At 54.0% G+C, this 18,941-nt stretch overlaps 3 protein-coding genes and 1 non-coding gene across 4 annotated transcripts; 2 read left to right on the forward strand and 2 right to left on the reverse strand.

Moving 5' to 3' along the window:
- The first annotated feature begins 6,564 nt into the window (after positions 1–6,564).
- Positions 6,565–6,636, forward strand: TRNAQ-UUG (transfer RNA glutamine (anticodon UUG)). Its single transcript has one exon. It is a non-coding gene; the product is annotated as a tRNA-Gln (tRNA).
- Positions 6,637–8,809: 2,173 nt separating this feature from the next.
- Positions 8,810–9,158, reverse strand: GNGT2 (G protein subunit gamma transducin 2). Its single transcript, XM_010224002.2, has 2 exons — positions 9,069–9,158; positions 8,810–8,935 (listed from the first exon to the last, which is right to left on the reverse strand). Exons 1-2 carry the CDS (start codon positions 9,150–9,152, stop codon positions 8,810–8,812), a joined length of 210 nt encoding a protein of 69 aa, XP_010222304.1. The 5' UTR covers positions 9,153–9,158.
- A 1,575-nt stretch (positions 9,159–10,733) lies between these two features.
- ABI3 (ABI family member 3) lies at positions 10,734–15,553 on the forward strand. Its single transcript, XM_088519851.1, has 9 exons — positions 10,734–10,850; positions 12,513–12,680; positions 13,365–13,541; positions 14,154–14,236; positions 14,368–14,463; positions 14,713–14,834; positions 15,039–15,095; positions 15,182–15,298; positions 15,390–15,553. Exons 1-9 carry the CDS (start codon positions 10,734–10,736, stop codon positions 15,551–15,553), a joined length of 1,101 nt encoding a protein of 366 aa, XP_088375977.1.
- Positions 15,554–17,214: 1,661 nt separating this feature from the next.
- On the reverse strand, positions 17,215–18,672 carry PHOSPHO1 (phosphoethanolamine/phosphocholine phosphatase 1). Its single transcript, XM_010224003.2, has 2 exons — positions 18,586–18,672; positions 17,215–18,125 (listed from the first exon to the last, which is right to left on the reverse strand). Exons 1-2 carry the CDS (start codon positions 18,628–18,630, stop codon positions 17,364–17,366), a joined length of 807 nt encoding a protein of 268 aa, XP_010222305.1. The 5' UTR covers positions 18,631–18,672; the 3' UTR covers positions 17,215–17,363.
- Positions 18,673–18,941: the final 269 nt, after the last annotated feature.

The raw sequence follows: 18,941 nt of genomic DNA on the forward strand, positions 1-18,941 counted from the left end.
TATTATTTTCATTTAACAAGATCCACTGTGGGCTAAAAAAAAAAGAAAAAAAATGCCCCCAAACAAGCAAAAAATGCCACAGCCAAGTGGGTTTGGATACTGCAGGCGCTCTGCGCAGCACAGTGCCTTGCAAAGCCTTAGAAGCCAGTAGCGCACCCATATTTTCCAGGATGATTTTTTTTCCTTTCCTTATTTTGACTTTTTTTTTTTAGTTTACTTTAAAAGAAAAAAAAGAAAAAAGTGTTTTTGTTTTTTTCTTTAGAAGCCTTTGAAATCATGGTGGAAACAGGACATGCAACTTCAGTAGTGACCTCAGCTGCGGGCATGACATCCCATCCTAGGGATGAGGAAAACCGTCCAGGCAAGGGACGAGCGGAAGGATTTTGATTATTCCTCCCTCAAAGCAAGACTAATGAAGAAAAAAAAAACAAGCCAAGAACACCCTATTTAGTAGGAAGCGTGAGTTCATCATCATCTACCTAGTGATCAGATGCTGAAAACTAGATGCACGCAGAAGAGGGAAGGCTGGGGGTTCTCAGGAAGCCGAAGGGATTTTGGGGTGCAAAAGAGGCTTACGACTGTATGGGATCTAAGTTTGGATTTGCCGCATCCTCACACTGAAGCCAGGGAAGTTTCAGTTCCAGAGCTTTCCTGGTGAGAGGGACTATGGCTGCCTTGGTTCGCTAAAATCTGCTGGGCCTGTATGTTTCTGGCTTCTTTTTTCCCACCCAGAGCAGGTGTTTTGCACCCCAAATTCCCTCCAAGTTCTCTGCTGGACGAGAATGCTGTTTTTTTTTGTTTTTTGGCAAAAAAAAACAAAAAAATACACCCAGGGGTTCTTTTTTTACTAGTGCACTGGGAAGAAGCCAGTTCATGTTGGCTCTCCCAGGATTATTTATCTTGTATTTCCCCTCTGATCTCTTCAGGTAGAGGAAAAAGTATTTCTGTTTTTTTTTTTTTTTTAAGATTTTTTTTTTCTTAAAAACACCCACCTTCCCACAGCAGGAGCAGCTGTTCTCATGAGACAATGCCAGATATAGGTGTTGAATATAACATGGTCACTGATTCCCATCGCTCTTAACACGGATTTTATATTTTAGATATATTTTAATGACTTGTTCTGACTACGAGCATGGGGAGGGAAGAGTAACTGCTGCTGCCGCCTCTTTGGTGCAGCCGAGGTCTTGTCTCCGCAACACAAGCAGAGCCCACTCCCATCCAGCCAAAACTTGGGAGTTTTGGGAGATGTTGCCAGGAGCCGGACTGGTTCCAAGAGCATCTGAGGGGCTAAAACAAGGAGGGTATTGGTGGGGGAGAAACACACACCTTGCACTGATGATTTTTAACATCTCTTTTTGAAGTGGAGAGCAGACCTGTTCCAACGGCCGTGTTCCTGGGTGCATCGTCCAAAGCCAAACCTGGCTTTCAAGTTTGGATCATGCAGCATCAGGAAGGCGGGCGGTTTGTTGCTAAGGTGCCGTGGCAACAGTTACTGTCCCTATAACCATGGGGACAACTCCGATGTGTGGGGGAAGGCCAGGTGGTGCTGTGTGTTTGAGCAAACAAGAGGGAGGGGGAAAAAAAAGAAGAGAAAAGAAAAAAAAAAAAAGCTACCTCAAGGTATGAAGTTACCTCAGCAATTGTGTTTTTTTTTTTTTTTTTTGGGGGGGCTTGCTGATATTTTATATAAAAGCTGATAGTCTTGAATATTTTATTTTTTTAATGAAAAGAGAAGTTAAGTTTCATAATTTCTTATGAGCCAGAAGTTATGTGCAGGTAACCAAGTGTTATGAGCTCTCTATGGAGAACGACAGGAACTGCAGACATAGCGGAAAAGATGGCAGCAGCTTCAGTTTTTATCTTTTCAGTTCAATTAGAAATTCCACAGGGCCGCAAGAGCTACCGGCTGTTGAAACTCTTTGAGACCGTGGACGAATTGGAGCCCACCACATTTTTCAATTGGAAAGAATTTATTTCTTTAGATGCATATTTTTATTTTTTAGAAAAATAAAAGCCACTGGATTAAATGCCTTTTATTGATCCCAGTCCATTGTGAAACAAAGTTAAAGAGCTTGGGTTCAGGAATCTTCCCCTGAAGGACAAACGAGCATGGACTTGCCTTCAAGTACCACTCCTAGGCGTTGGGGTTGACTGCGCAAAGCAGGGGACATCAGCACTTTTCGAAACGTGCTTACGCCGTATTCTAGAGCACCCAAGCACACCCAAGCACACAGGCCTCCCGTGTTGAGTGGAGCTGGCCTTGAACCATCTTCTCCACTATGATGCTGTTAAATATTTTACTGAGATTTGCCTCAGTTTTACCGAGGATAAGCAAAAGATTTAAGAAAAAAGAAAAAAAAAAAAAGAAAAAAAAGCAAGAGAAAAATAAATGGGAGCCAAATTCTTTTTTATATATATGTACAAATGCACAGCAAGTTCTTTTTTAAAAAAGCTGACGAAGTGATCGTTGCGAACCGCTTTCTGATTCAAAAGGTCTGTGCTGGCTTTTAAAGTCCCATCTTGCTATTTTTCACTGTACCTGCAGGAAAATGATCCTTTATGGAACTTTTTTTTTTTAAAAAAAAAAAAACAGTCAATGGCGGTAAAGTAAATTTGAACATGGTCCAGCTGCTTCCTGTTCTGCTCGGGCCCGCTTCTCTCTCTCCCTCTGACCTTGGTGAAAATTTGGGACACTAGAGAAATACCGGATCAGGTCCTTAAGGATTTGCAGCCCTTTTTCCATTGGGACAGGGATGAGTGAGGGATCGGAGCTTGGGAAAGTCCATGCAGAGAGCGGGCTCCATGCTGCTGTCCTCCAGGACATTTTGGCAGATGGCAAAGCAGGCAGCGTTATTTTTTTTTCCACATTTTTCCTTATTTTTACTTCATTTTTTTTAAGCCTAGTCGTTTGTCCTACCAAAAAATGGTCCCGGTACCTCTTGAAATCCTCTGGCTCTCTACTTTTTTCCAGACAGTTTATTCAGACATCGGTGATTATAATTATGTTTAACAACAGCAAGCATTTTTTGAGAACTGGTTCAAACTGTATCATTGAGGAGAAAAAAAAAAAAAAAGAAAAAAAAGAAAAAAAAACCCAAACCACAACCCACCCCCTGGCTGTTGATCTGATTGCTGCAGTGGTCGAGCTTGGAGGTGCAGGGAGCCCTGGGTGCTTGAGGCACCAGAGGTTTTCCAGGTACTTTCAGGAGGAGCTTTGCTTTAGCAGCAGCAGAAACAGGGGATTTTGCCACTGGCAGTTTCTCTTCCTGCTTTGCTGTGGGAAGTTATTTGCAGGAGGGAAGATGCCTTGGAGCATCTCTTGGATTGCTCTGGAGCACGCTGCAATACAAGTGACAGCAGGAGCTGCAAGACTGTTTCCAATGGGGCCTGAGTGGAATATCCGGAAAATAATTTTCTAGGCAAAGTAAGAATCCAAAGAGAAGGTGGATAACCAGCCCTGCGGCCGTTGCTCCGTATCCCTCCCTTTGTGTGGGGGATTACCTGGCAAAAAGGTAATTTCAGCGACCCACCCTGCGCCGTCTGTGGCAAGCGTGTCAATGGGAACCAGATCCATGTGTTAGGAGCAATAGCTCCCTAAACTAGGATGCTGGAAGCAGGTGAGATTTTGCCTTTGTTTTTTTAATGGCACTCACAGAAGGTTTCTGAAGGCTCCGGAAATGTTAACACAGGCAGAGGGAAATAGCAGGGAAAAGCTGGTAGAGGGCAAATCCGGCCTCGTGCTCACCGTTCCTGTGGAATTTTCCCACTTTCGCCAGCACCAGCGCTGGGGCAATGGGGCAGAAAATAAAGATAAATCTCTCCTCAACTTCTCGGTGCCTCACTTTCCCCGGTGGGAGGGGATGCCTTGTTCCTACCTGGCAGGACTCTCAGGAGGATGAACAAGTTCAGGCCTCTGATGCATCCTTGGAATATGAAAAAGAAACCGCCTCTGAGCTAAGCTCTGTGTTTCCTGGGCATTAGGAGTGTGGTGGTTTTTTTTTTTTTTTTTTTTTTTGTACCAAAAAAAAAAAAGGAAACACAAATGGTTAAAGATAGTCAAATAGTTCTCAGTACCAGCAATATATGTATATATTTTAATTTCTTGCTCCAACTATTTTGAGATCCTTTACATCAGAAACGCAGACTTGCTATAAAACATTTGAAGATGTTTTAAAAAAAATAATTTGGAGACAGTTAATATTTTTGGAGCTTTCTTGCTTTTGAGGAGCTTCATAACAGAGACTTATTTTCCCTTCTGTCATCCATTTTGGTTTGCCAAGGTGATCCCGTGAACCACATGACCTTCCGAGGAGGTACTGCGGTGGTTCTGCATTCTGTCCCTGTGCCTGGTCTCGGGATGCTCTGTGGGCCCGAATCTGGTGCTCGAAGTCAGAGACAGTGCTGCATTAGCCCATGCTTGGGAAGGGGAGTGCAAACTGTCCACTTCCAAGCTGAGCTTTTTGCTTGAGTATCTTTTTTTTTTCTTTCTTTCTTTCTTTCTTTTATAAATCATTTGTGATCAGTGGTGAGATGCAGCGTGGAGCCAACTCAGCCAGAGGTTCCAAAATCCTGAATTTTTGTGGGAATGCGCAGGTGCTGTGAGCTGAGAATGTACAAACTACCTCAGACCTGACCATGAGATGGGAAGTATGGCCAGGCAAGGGGATCTCTCGCTCTCAGCCAGCCTTGGGGACCAGCCTTGCCACCAGGGAGGATTTTTGGCATGGCGGGAATATCCAGATCCCTGCACTGGAGCAAGGAAGATGAGTGCCATTAGGAAGAAGAAGAGGAAGAGCACTTGGGTGAGGAAGCTGCCTGGGATGGCTGGACCTGGGAGTGTCCCCTATGAGCAGCCAGCTCCAAAGCAACGCGCATTCAACCACTGCTTCTTTACTGGACCTTGCGGATTTTTAATTTTATTTTTTTGTTTTTCTTCAAGTTTGATACCTCTGGTGCAGGCCGCAGCACGTGGAAGGTCATGAACTGTGGAAAGACCCTGGCACCACAAACCACCGCCACATGCCCCAGGAAATTTCTTGGAGGTAGCGGCTTTGTGGGAGCGGTTTGGCTTTCAACACGATGAACTTGATAAATGCAGCACAAAATCATAGAATCATAGAATGCTTAGGGTTGGAAGGGACCTCTAGAGATCATCTAGTCCAACCCCTGCACACGCAGGGTCACCTAGAGCACGTGGCACAGGACTGCGTCCAAGCGGGTTTTGAAGATCTCCAGAGAAGGAGATGGTTCAATAGTTAAATTTTTCAAGGCAAAGCCCCAGGTTTTCCTTCAGACAAGGCCTGGGTGGGAGCTCGGCCGCGGCCCCGACCCTCAGTGTAACCAACCTGTTTTTGTTTATCTACCTCTTAGTGACAATAGATTAAAAATAGGTAGTGGCAACTCCATGGGCGGTAGCGTAGGGGGAATAAAAGAAAAAGATGATGAAAAAAAGACTTTTTCCAAAGAAAAAATAATGTTCTTTAAAAATAGACTTTATGGACTTTCTTCACTTTTCCTTAGTTGTAAAAGTCCCAAATCTCAGCAGTCTGAAACGTTGGCTTGAGACTGAGTTTTTAATCTTTCTTTTTAATGCTCAATCCTCCACTCTTTTTTTTTTTCCCCCTTTTTAACCTTGCTGTTTCCTTCTCCTTTCTGCGGGCTCCACTTCTCTGTCAGCAAGGTTTCGCCACAAACCGCTCGACTCCACTGTTATGTTTTTTAAGAATAAAAGGAAAAAAAACAAGCAGACAACCAACCAACCTGTAACAGCAGCCATGTGTGGTTTTATTTATCAGTTGGGGGGAGGAAATAAAATACAAATGCAGGGAAGGGGGCAAAGATGCTGAGGGGGAGATGGGAATATGGGTGCTGTGGTGGGTGATGGGGAGCCCAGACTGCAGTCAGAGCTGGGGGCAATGGTACCCAAGGAGGTTTTTAGGAAAACACATCCCAAATTCTCTTTCCCATAGATTCAAATTCCCTTTTTTTTTTTCTTTTTCGGCGGGGGAGACACTAGTAGCAGATGATGACCCGCAGCTCATGTCCTGAAGGAACAGGTCATGCCGGAGAGAATTAAAATCCCAAATCCTGGCCCCACTGCCATCTCCATCCTCGCTGCAGCTCCTGAAGTGCCACCTGGCCCGTCAGGGGTGACACCAGCCTGGCGTGGCAGGCGGCCACCCTGGCACCTTGAGCGGGGTCAGGAGCTGCGCGAAGCAGGAGAAGTAGAGACCTTGCAGGAGGCAAGGGGGACTCTGGGCTTTACCATCAGGCTGATTTTCCTGGAGTTTCGCAAAGGGAGACATGCGCTGTCGCAGCAGGAGCTGGGTGGGAAAACCAGCGTTTTCTTGCAAAATTTACAGTCGCCAGGAAGACTGGGAGATTTAAGGGCCCTGCCGAGCCTTGTGCAGAGGGACCCTGGAGCTCGTGAAGAGCGGCACCCGGCTGCTCGTCCCGCCGAGCCCGGGTCGCGGCCGCGTCCTCCGGGCGCGGTTCGGGAAAGCGGGATCCCCGCAGGGGGCGGCGGGAGTGCTGAGGGCGCCACGGCGGGGCTGTCCTCGCAGCGGTCCCATGGTGTAATGGTTAGCACTCTGGACTTTGAATCCAGCGATCCGAGTTCAAATCTCGGTGGGACCTCGCGCACTTTTTGCCCTCACCGGCCCGGCCCGCCCCGCTCCCGCAGCGCGAAAGGCGGCGGAACCGGCACCACCCCCGGCACCCGCTCCCGGCACCGGCCGCGCTCCATTTTGTGCGGGGGCGCCGGTTTCTCCCCCGCTGCGCATGCGCGCAGCGAGCGGCCATGGCCGCCCTTTCCGTGTCCGCGCACTCATTGGCTGAGGCGGCGGGGGGCGGGACGGGCTCCCTGCGCTGCTATTGGCTGCGGCGGGTTGTGCCCCCGCCTCCCGCGGTTGTTACGGCGGCCGCGTTGTCCTTCGTCGCGTCTTAGTGGTGCCTCCCCGCGGTCCCCTCGCCCCTTTCCCCTTCCCGCGGCGCTTCAGAGCCGGGCAGAGGACAGCGGGGGCTGTGGCTCAGCAGCAGTTCCGGCGCTGTAATATTCTAATGCACAACATTATTATTCTCTGTAACGTTACCGCTGTGGTGTCGCTGTGTTTGCGTGGGGGAGTGAGGCGCGGCCCCTCCTGCGCCACCCTGCCCGGGTGGTGCAGCAGAGCGGCGCTTCGGAGGTTCCCTGCGGCAGGGATGGCTGTTGTCACGCAGCCACTGGCTGTAGGCGGCAAAGGGGAAGGTAGGGCATGGTCCACTGTGCGCTTGGGTGTTGCTGGAGTGTGCGGGACAAGCGGGTGTCCCTCTCTGGAGCCACTCTCGGGTGGCTGCAGATGTTCTGACTCTTGTGCAGGCAGCGAATAACCTCAGAAGCCCCCAGATCCTTGGCCAGTACAGGCGCAGCAACCCAAATCCCATTAAGAGCCATCAGCGCGTGCTGACGCAGGTTGTAAGTTTAGCTTTGATTAATAGGTCGATCTTCTCCAAGCACAGGAAACCTCGGCTGTATTTATCTCCCTCCCGGATTAGAAGTGGGGATGGACAGCAGGGCTCTAATTTGCCCATGGAGCAAGCTTGATTTGTCATATGGAGACGGCTGCCGGGTGGAGGAAGCAGTAGGCGCTGGCCCCAGCCCTGGGCCTTGCTGCTCAACACCTGGGCGGCACCAACAAGGAGCCGTGAGAAACTTCCCTGGTGGTTAATGGGTTTGTTTAGGGTCTGCGAGGGAAAGAACACCACCTTGTGTTCTTCTTTTTTTTGGCGAGTTATATAAGAGACACCACAACAGAGACAGCGGCTGCAATGGGACAGCGGGAATGGTCCATCCCTGCAGAGCCCGGGCGGAGAGGGGGCTCTGCAGGGGAACCTGGCAGCTTTGGGGGTCTGGAGCCTGAACCCCAAGCGTGCCACAGGTTCCTCTGCAGCCGCCTGCTGCTGAGCGCAGTGTTAGCAACAGCCCCTAGAGCTGCTGCAGCCTCAGCTGGGACGTGACGGCCCCAGCTCAGGCTCCCACGGCTGCTGGGGCTTCCCGCAGAGGAAGTGAGACCGAGCGGCAGCAGCGAGAGATTTGAATGGGCCGTGGAGTCTTCTTCCTTCCCTTGCCCTCCCACCAGCGCCGTGGGGCCTGGCAGTCCCTGGCCGTGCTCCAGGCCACCCCCGGGTCTAGCTGTGACATGGGCATCGTGGGGGTCCCACGAGGCCCTCGCTCTGCGTGCTCTGCTCTCTCCTCGTGCGCTTCAGAGGGATGGCCCTGTCCTAAAGGAACGGAGGTTTTGGGGGTGACACACATGATGCACAGTGAGCTGTGGCCTTCGTGGTGGACACAGAGGTGTCTGAAACACCCCTGCTCTTCCTAAGCGATTACAGTGGCAGCCTCAGTCACTCGCCAGGAAGAGACACAGGGGCCTCGGGAGGTTTCCCAGGCTAAAATTGGCGCTGGGGAAGCAATATTCTCCTCCAGCAAGTGAAGAGAAGGGGCTGGGAAAGGTCTAGGACCCGACACACTTCAGCCCTGCACTTTCACTAAAGACCTGTATGGCTGGTGGCTGCTAAAGCTGCAGAAGTTTCCCTTGCAGGAAGCGAAATCAGCCATGAGAGCACAAAAGCACACAGCACACCACTGCCGAGCCTCATCTCCGGCGTCTGCGGGTTTGGTTTTATTTATATTCATATATTTCTGCCATCCTTTAGCTGAGCTATGTTTGGGTCTGAGCTCCCCTCCCCAGTGGAGGGTCAGGCTACAGGGAAAGCAGGTTCCTTACAGTCCTGGCTGGGTGGCAGGCAGGGCCCCGTGCTCGCGGCAGTGTCAGCTTATTGTACAGCCGCCCTTCTCCTTGAAGGGGTTCTTGTCCTCGGGGATGCCTTTCAACAGCGGGTCCTCTCCTGCCATGGACTCGATATATTCCTTGATCTCTTTGCCAGTCTTGGAGACCTGCCGAGGAAGGAGACACTCTCTGTAGGTTAAATGTGCAGAACTGCAGGACTGCACTCTGTTCATGCCATGGGCCAGAGTAAAACTGCTGCCTGTCCCACCCAGCCCTTTGCATTTGGGTGGAAACACTCACCATTTGCCTCTCGTTCTTCACCTCCTTCTTCAGCTGGTCAAGTTCCATCTTCAGCAATTCCTTCTCTGTCATATCCTGAGCCATTTTGCCCTGCAGTTATCAAAAAGTGGCCCATTTCTTACAGCTGAGCTTTTCTTAGGGCACGTGAGGGCTATTAACTAACAAATACACTTCAGAAAGTCAGTTAATAAAAGCACATATAGGTGACCAGGGGAAAGACTTTATAGCTAAAACAGAGTTTAGAAGAGCCTAGGGTCCCTGCGGTGCTGTTAGGGGTTAGCACACAGAGGCATTGCTTAGTGCTGGGGATGGTTTGGGGGAGGCTGGCAAAGCCCAGCTCGCTCTTTGCAAAGACCTTGCCTAGGGGGTTATATGGGCCCCACCCCAGCCCTGTGAAAGGAGCATTTCCCTATCAAAAGTTAAAGTGGGGGTCGAAACCCTGTCTGCATTTTTTTTTTGACAAAAAAAAAAAAAAAAAAAAAAAAGCCAGCCCATGGGGAAGGAGATGCCTATGCCAAAGCAGAGGCCAGTGCGATGTCCTCCGTGCTCGGAGGATGCCAAGTCACTTACCTGTGGGGACGAGAGTCTCACCCTTTCCGATGTGGAGGTGCTTAGGGATACATGGGCGCTGGCTGCTGAGCCCCCGGGAGCTCGCTGACTCCGTGAGGGCTCTGAGGCGGTGGCGAGGAGCAGATGTCTTTGCTCCCTAAGCTGATAATGGACTCAGGCGACTAAGCTGCTCAGGTGTCAGGGCATTAGCCCTGGAGCCGGGGTAAGCAGTGCTGGGGGGGGGTGGCCAGGATGAGGGGGTGGTGGTGGGTGCAGAGAGGCTTTGGGGAGGTGCTGAGTGTGGGTTTTGCGTCATGGGGGACCCAGGAAGCCCCCTGCCTTGGGGATCAAGTGTGACCAGCCCTGCTGGTGGTGGGATCATCCCCTGGTGGAACTGGAGCTGATTTTGGGGAGGGGAGAGGAGCACAGCTGGGTTTTGGGACTGGGGTTGCAGGGAAGGGGGTCCCCACCTACATGCGGACTGGATCTCCTGGGACTGGGGGCTGCGCTGGCCATGCTGGGGAGGATCAGGCTTGGGGATGTCAGTGCAGCATCCTCGAATCTGGGCCCAAGGCCACATTAGAGGGGGATTATGGAGCAGCTTGTTGCAGAGCTCAAGGACCAAGTTCACCTGACTGGGCCGGGAGGATGGATCAACCCAACTGTATCCTTAACTCTGCCCCCAAGCTCAGGTGTCCCAGGTCTAAGGAATAAACTCGATGTTGGAGGAAGTTCATCACTGGCTCCGACCTGTCCACTTCCCTGGTGCCCTTTCTGGGTGCTCGGGATGACACAGCACCCACCAGTGGCAGCACCGTGCCACCTGGAGTGGGACGATGCGTGCAGGGGGTGACTTCCCACTGGTGCAGGCCTTGGGAAAGGTCACATTTGGGGGATGGCGGAGCACTCGCCGCGGCGCCGTGGGAGTGTGTGACTCACATCCTCCCGGCGCGCTTCCCGCCGAGCGGCACGCGCAGACGGCGGGGGAAGAAGTGCGTGCTGACCGCCTTTCCACAGTGCTGGGGCTGGCGGCAGCCACGGCGCCATGTGACGGGCACATCTCTGCACTGTCCCGGGCGCCGCGCGCACCAACGCGCTTGCATGCAGCAGCCGGCCATGGCAGAGCTGCAGCGGCTGCAGCAGGACCTCATCCCCGCCGGCCGGCAGCTCCTGCGCGACAACCATGGCAACCTGGGCAAGGTCGCCGACTACTGCGAGAGCAATTACGTGCAGGTGTGGCTGGCGGGGGGCCAGGGCCAGCTTGGGGGACATGGCGGGACATCTTGGCAAGGAGATGGGCCCGGAGTGGAGGTGGCTCCATGCTGCCCTACGCCTGGTCCTGCCTTGGGACAGGGGTGTTTGAGTCTTCCTATGGGCTACCTTCTAAGGGCTGATGACTGGGAATGTTACCCCAACTTGGGATGGGGGGGGGGGGTGTGGGAAGTTGAGGAAGATGATGGCCGGGCCTCAGGGAGAACTGGGAAAACCCAGGGATCTGATGCTGTGGGCGCGGGGCTTTCCCAGGGTCACGCAGGTCACCAGGGCGAACGTGCAGGAGCGCAGCGCTCTTCAGCTCTCCCTCCCCCTGCTCCATGGCCTTCCCCTGCTGCCCCAGCCTGCCGAGGTAGGGGAGGACATAGGGGCTTTTGGGGGTGAAATAGGAAGAAAAAAAGACTGTTTGGGCCTGGGTTGCCGAACAGGACTGGTTCCCCAGAGGCTTGCCTTCCCCTCGGTGGCTGCACGCGGTGGCACTGCCTGCACCAGGGGCCCTGAGACTGCTCTGAAGGTCCCCACGGACTCACCACCTGCAACAGGCAGTGAGTTTTCCAGAGAGCATCGGTGGCAGAGCCAAGAGCCAGTCCCCATTCTGTGTTGGGAGTAACGCCTTGGATGGGGCAGCCCTGAGGGAGAGTAAAACCCCTCCACTTTCGAAGCCCAGCAATGCTGCTGCCTGCCAAGGTCACACAAGGGGCTTGGTGGCAGTCTGAATCCGAAGCCAACCTGCACGACTCCCAGCAGCCATGCCCGTGCCCCTCTGCAGGCATCTGGTCTGCAAAGCCCTGGTGCTGCTGGCGCCACCAGACCAACACGGTGTCCAGCTGGATGCAAGGAGCACATTTAAATATGCTGCGCAAATTAGTTGGGGCTGACAGGCGGCCAGGGCCTACAAGTCCAACCACAGTGCAATAACTGCATTGAGAAGAAGTGGCTCCAGGTGTCTCGCTGGACTCCTTCCCTATGGTCCCTGAGGGGAGAGTGAAGGACACACTGGGCTTTCCACATGCCTCTTAGAGGCCGAAATGCCTTGGAGGGGCTGTGTCTTGGGTAGAGCCCAAAGCTCCAAGCATTTGGCTGGATTTTTCCCCCAGTTCCAGCAGAGTAGAGGGTTTTTCCCTCTGTGCCTGACGTCCCTTTGGCTGCAGGGATGGATCTGTTGTGGTGCTCACAGCCCTGTGGGTAGCAGCTCTGCTGCATCTCCAGCCACCGCTTCTCATGGTGATGGGAACCAGGGACCTGCCTCTGTCCCACTGACCCAATTGCGGAAGTCTGATACATTCAGAAAGCAGAAGAAAATGTTTTAAAACCGCATGACTGCAGCTAAAAAGTGGTGGCCTGAGAGCAGCCGTGTCAGGCTGTCACCCTGTGTCATCCTGAGACTTGGCGCTGGGTGGCCTGGGAACCAGTGGGCATCCCCTTGGAAAATGGGCCTTCAGAAGCACCCAGTGTTGGTCTTGGTGCCTCTTCCTACGCACCAGCAAGAGGACATGCCCCCGCCCCGCCACCTCAGCAGCATGAAAGCCATCAGATTTTGTGGATCTTCCCTTGTGTGCCCAGCCAGGTTGATGTTGGCCAGCGGGTTGGTGCTTCTTACCAGGATGCTTCCTTGTCTCCCAGGCGAGTGACAAGAAGAAGGCGCTGGAGGAGACCATGGCGTACAGCACCCAGTCCTTGGCCAGTGTGACATACCAGATCAGCAACCTGGCCACAAGCTTCCTCAAGATGTTGGACCTGCAGGCGGCTGAGCTCCGGAAGGTGGAGGCCGACATCAACTGCATGGCCCAGGTGGGTCTGTCTTAGCTTCTTGCTCGGGTTGGTGCTTTCTTGTGTTGGGGCCTCGTGGGCTGGTGGTTGGGTTGAAAAGGGGATGGTTTCTAGGAAAGGGGCGGGGGGGGGGGTGGTCTATGAAGCACAGTAGTGGTAGAGAGGACTGTGTGACAGTACTCGGAAGCCCAGTCCTGCGAGACCGGCCCCACCACCGCACCAGGATCTCCGCTGGGTCAGGGACATTGGCTCTGTTGCCCGGGCATCCCCTCTCCTGGAACTCATCTGCCTCTTCCCGGAGCTGCAGGCACTGGCACAGTCCCACGGCCGGCCCCCTTTTCCTGTTACTTGAAAGTTGCCTGGAGACTTTCCTGTTGGAAAGACCCGGAGCTACCGCTCCGGAAGCAGCTGGAAAATGGATTAAAGGCAGCCAAGGCCCCCATGCTTCTCCTTGACCGCTACTCTGTGACCATCTCCAGCACATTGGCCACATTGCTGTTAGGAAGGTGGTGGGGGGGATACGGTGACATAACCAACCCCACCATGGTAGTGGGGCTGCAGTTGGGCCACAGAGTGCGGTCTGGAGCTTAAATGAAGCTGCTCCCTTGGGATGTGCCTTCTCTGCCACCCAGGGAACGGGGAGGTGGCTGGTGGGACCTGGAGGTGGCCCTGGCAGGGCTGGGGGGACAGTGCCGGTGTTTGCAGCTGGTCGACATGCACAAGGAGAAGGTTTGCCGCCGCGAGATCGGCTCCCTCACCATCCCCAAGCGCTTCCCTGCCTCTCAGAAGATTGTTTCTCCGGCCACCCCACCCAGCCTGGAGCCCTACTACAGGAAACCCCTCAGCTTCAGTGTCCTGGATGACATCGGGCATGGCATAAAGGTCAGGAATGAGCATCATTTCCACTCCGTGTGTCCCAGGGTGGGACGTCCTGGCTGCTGCTCTGGTCGTGGGAGTTTGGGTGAGCTTCGTGCAAGCTCTGGTTCCTGGTCGTACGGGTGAATCTGGGGTTTGGAGAGCCTCAAATGCATCCATAATGGTGGTATGGAGTGCCCCCTGCATCCTGATTCCTCTCATCAGCAGCACCCAGGGGTGCCAGGGCTCGGCACCCTCAGGGAAGATGGGGAGCCCCAAAGATATAGCATGGGGGGAACACAGTGTCCCCAGGGGGACACAGTTCCTGGGCGCAGCAGAGGCCACGTGGCAGGAAGAGAAGCCGGTGCCTCTGGCAGCCTCCAAGCGGGACCAGCTGCAGGGGCAGGGGTGGGTTGCATCTCTGGCCCGTCTCGCTGCCGGTGCCGCTTCTGGCCTCTGCGCTTCCCAGCAGCCGCAAAGTGCTCCGGGCACCCAGGCTCCCGCCAGAGCCAGAGGAAGTCAGGCGGGGTGCTGCAAGCGAGGCCCCTGCTTCCCTCTGTTGAGTCTTGGTGCAATGAGTTTGTCGGTTGGCTGCTGCTCAGGCCTCACCACTCGCTTTCGTGTCCTCTGTGCCCACAGGACCACAGCACCCAGCTGTCCCGCACCGGCACCCTGTTGCGGAAGGGGATCAAGGCATCCGTGACGGCTACGGGCACCCTGGGGTGAGGGCACAGGGAGGAGATGGGGAGGAACCTGCGGGGGGACCTTGTAGGCCCATTGTGGCCATGGGGCTGGTGCGATGCTGCTCGGGTGCCATCGTATCACTGCCACCCAGCAGTTGCTCTGCCCGCAGGAGGGGTCCACGCATCCCTGAGCCCATCCAGCCACCCGTGGTGCCCGAGGGAAAACTGCCTACGGCCTCCTCCTCCTCTTCCTCCTCCTCACTGCTGTCCATCAGGTACTGGCATGGGAGGCATCTGCCATGAGGCATGAGGGGACCCCCCCTCCTTGGATTGTCCCTGATGGGGAACTCAAGGCCCAGAGTACGGAGCTGCTATCCCAGGTTTTTGGTGGTGTCACCCTGGACTTGCTCCCCTCCATCTGGGGCTGGTGCTGGTGACTGGGCTGGTGCTGGTGGCTGGTGTGATCTGTGCTGGCCTCATGTCCCACTGTGACAGTTCTGCTTCCCTCCCTGCAGCTCGAGTGGAGCCCCTGGCCCGGCAGGTGACAGTGTCCCCGCACCGCCACTGCTGCCCTCCTCATCTGTGCCACCTGCCCTGGCCCTGGCCACTGTCCCACTGTCGTCGCCACCACTGCCTGGTGACGTGCCATTGCTGGGGGACCTGCCACCACCACCTCTGGGGGACCTGCCACCTCCAGGGGACCTGCCACCACTACCTCTGGGGGACCTGCCACCGCCAGAGGACCTGCCACCACAGGGGGACCCGCCAACTCCAGCAGACCTGAAACTGCTGCTGCCAGGGGACTTGCCACGGCTGGAGGACCTGCCACTGCCACCACCAGGGGACCTGCCACCACCGGGAGACCTGGACCTGCCACCACTGTCCCTGCTGCCCCCTGGTGAGAACAGGGTGTCCCCATGGTACATAGTTCCCTCTGCTTGTACCTGGCCCTGCGCCTTGGTCACCTCTGCGGGTGCTTTGCAGCCCCTGACGACTCAGACTCGTTGCCGCCACCACTGGCTTTGCCTCAAATGGAGGATTTAGCCCTGCCGCCGGCCTCGGAGGAGCCTCCCTGGGCACCGGAGAGCTACCTGGAGAAAGGTACCGTCCATCCGCCCCTCTGCCCACGGTGACTCCATGTCACTACTGGCCATGCCTGAGCCCCCCGCCATGTCCCTCTGTGTCCCCGCAGTGGTGTCCCTCTACCCGTACACGCGGCAGAAGGACAACGAGCTGTCGTTCGCAGCAGGCGCCCTGCTCTACGTCACGCGCCGCTACTCAGACGGCTGGTGCGAGGGCGTTGTGGGCGGCCAGGCCGGCTTCTTCCCTGGCAACTACGTGGAGCCCTTTTGCTGAGCCCTGGCTCGGCCGCTCCAAGATCCCAATGCTGCCCCCGGCCGGAGTGCTCTGAGGATCCTGTTGTCACCTCTGTCTGGGATGCTCTGCTTGGCTTCAGCTTTGCCTTTGCATAGCCAGTGTTTTGCTCATCCCCTTACTCTGGCCACCGTGGTGGGAGGACTGCCCTGGTGTCCCCTCCTTGTCCCTCCTGCCCTTCTCCTGCCCCAGGCCAGGCTGATTCCAAAGCCCTGGGATGCGGCAGGGCCCCATCAGCACCAAGGGGTGGGCTCAGCCCGGGGCCCCGCAAATGGACTGAGACGAAAGAGTCCCATGCACAGTCCCCAGAGCCACCTCACACCCAGCTTTATGGTCTGGATACAAACAACTTGTGCATCTGTAATGTATATAGATATATATACATATATATGTATTTTTTTAATTCCATGGCTTTAAGTTTGACACAGTTGAGCAGGGTCCAGAGGAGGAAGAACAGAGAGATGGGGGAAAAATAATAATAATAAAAAATATTAAAAAGAAGGAAATAAAGGAGGAAAACCTCAGGGCTGCTTTGGTTATTTTCTTCCTTCTCCAGTTTGCTCTCCAAGTTTCTGCACTTCAGAGTCGCTCCAAGCTGCCCTCAGGGGCACTTAAGGCTGCAGCTAAACCTGGGCAAAGCCCAGCTAAGAAAGCAGCAAAGCCTGTAGCCACCCCCCACAATTAAAAGTGCAATTAAAAGGGGCAATTAATACTGAGAGGCTGGGAAGGGGAGTGGGGCAGGGAGGGTTTCACCCTCCGCACCATCCCTCTAGAAGCACTGAGCACCACGACTCCCGCTCCAGCGGCCAGGAACTTCTGTGCCTCTTGCCCAAGCAGGAGGTAAATCCCACTGAGGGGGAACAGGTGGGATATGATCCAGAAAAGCCCTTGGGACTCTGGAAGTTGCAGCTCTGCTTGGGAGTGGTGCTGCAGATGGCACAAGGCCGGGGATGGAGTGCTCTGCTTTGCTCAGGGGGACGCAGAAATCCTGCTCTGGAATCAGACCTGGCAGTTGGATGTGTCCAACACATCAAACACAGACATGACTGGGGGGACGGGACTTACAAGAGGTTCTCCTGTAGGGCATCATATTTCTGCAACGTTTCCTGTTATTCCCTTCTCGTTTTTCAGCGAACTAAGTTCCCAAGAGGCAGTTAAATCCATTGCATCCTCCTCTGCCTGGCATGGGCCTTCCGGGAAGCTCGAAGGGGAGCGAGACCCCTGGCAGTACGGAGCGACGGGCGAGCCAGGAGGCCAACGCTGGCGGAGGCTTTGGGATTCAGTTCCCAGGGGCCTCTTGAAGAGGCAAAGAGCTCTTGGAGCTGCAGGTTCAAGGCAACAGTAAGCCGATCCTGGCATGGCCTGTAAGGATCAGAGGGAGGAGAGAGACCATAAGGGAGCTAAGGGAGAAGGAAGCGAAGGAGGAGCCGAGGTGCTGGGAACAAGGCAGGAGGATGCGTGTGCACAGCCCCAGCCTGCGGCACTGCGGGGTTCTGGGCTTAAGAAGTCCTCTTGCAAAGTATAAAGGGATGGGGAAAAGTTAGTGCCACCAAACACCCACGCAGGAGTAGATTTCCTAGCTGCACAGAGAAGATGGCATCTCATTCTCAAGGGGAAGAAGGGGACCTAGAGAAAGTGCTGGCTGAGAGGAAAGGGAAGACGACAAGGGAAGAAACCCTGGAATGGGATTCAGAGTGAGAAGTGCTGCCAGGTGAGTGCGAGGTAGGGGACCTACCCCTGAACTTCTCCTTTCCCAGCTGCTTATGGCAAGTGAGTCCCTTTTCAGCCATCCTCAACATTTTTTCTTGAGAACTTCCTGGAGATAGCGGGCAACTTCTGTTGCTGATTCCCAGGCTACAATAGTGGCCTGGAAGGCTCCAGGTTGCTTCTTCTCCATCTCTTGGGCCATCTGGTGCATGGGGTAGCTTTTCCGTGGGAAAGCAACATCACTGGAAGTCAAAGCGACAGAAGGGCAGAAGTCATTGGCACCATCACCAATGTAAAATACCCTCTCAAACTCCACGTCCTCCTGGGCTCTTTCGGATAGATATTCCGTTAGGATTTTGCGCTTGCACATGTTGGCTGGGCACTCAAGGCACTTGTGACTGTGGTAGGGCCCCAAAGTAAAATAACCCCGCTTGTCAAAGCCCGACGGGTTGCTAAAGATTTTGCGGAAGAGGGAGTAGACACCAGCTGCCCTCAGAGCACATTCGATGCCAAAAATGTTGGCATCAGAGATGAGGATGATCTCGAACATCTCATGGTTCTTGGAGAGGAACTGGAAGAGCTCAGACATGCCAGGGGATAGGGGGATGCTCTCATAGACAGTCTTGAAGTCTCCCATCTTGACTCCCTGGTCCCCCATGTAGGCCAAGACACGCTGCATGTATTCATTGTAGAAGCCGTCACGGAAGGTTTGGCGGATATGCTCAGGAAGTTCCTGTCCTGGCGCAGCCCTGATGATGGAGTCATCGCTGTTCTCATTGATGATGGTCTCATCGAAGTCAAAGATGAGGAGGTATTTTGGAGGCCGAGGGCTGGCCATACCAACGCCCTGCAGGTTGAAAGAAGAAGGCTCATCAGTTATCTCAGGACACTTCACCTCGGACACATTTAGGGCAACAAGCATGAGAGCAAGAGGTTGACCACTCCACAAGCAATGTTACTTAGATAAATTACCGCCGTCTGTTTGTCTCCGTTTATCTTTTCAGGCTAGCTGGGGAGAGAGATTAATCCACCCCAGCATCCCTTGCCCTGACTCTAAGACGTTTATCCTTCCTATAAAGAGATCATTTTGTCACTGCTAATCCCGTCACTGCAGCCAAGAGAGTCACTGTGCCAAGCAAGGACTGTGTGACCCTAAGGGATGGTTTTGTGCAGCTCCCATCGCTGCAACCAACGAAAAATCATTTCCACCTCTGCAAACTCCCTTGAGTTTTGTGGAATGGGGGCTGTTTTTCTGCTTCCTAAAGCTGGGAAGAGACAGAGAGGGCAAAGCAGAGAATTGCACTGACCTTAAACAGGCACGGCAGCCCGACACCCTCGCAGCACCTTTTCATTTTAGCATCATTCCCCAGACGTCACAGTCCTGATGCTTAAGGGCTCGCTTGAGGTGGCCTCGGCACTGCAAACCGCAAGGGTAATTTTGGTTAATCATTTGGTTTCCCCCCTGCTCCTACCTTTGGGCACTGCATCAGAAAAAAATCACAGTCATTGTCCCCGCTGCCACCGCCCCTGGAGGGGACCCGCTATCGTGTTAAGTCCTCAGTGTCCAAACTCGTGACCCTTTGTGCTAGGAACTGAGGAATTAAAGTTATAGGGAGCAGGATGAGTGGGCAGAGGCTGCTTAGTGCTTCAGATCCCTCTTAGC

The sequence above is a fragment of the Tinamus guttatus genome, unplaced genomic scaffold (genome assembly GCF_059628265.1).
Source record: "Tinamus guttatus ecotype Peru unplaced genomic scaffold, ASM5962826v1 Tinamus_guttatus_pri_ptg000075l, whole genome shotgun sequence".
Taxonomy (NCBI): domain Eukaryota; kingdom Metazoa; phylum Chordata; class Aves; order Tinamiformes; family Tinamidae; genus Tinamus; species Tinamus guttatus.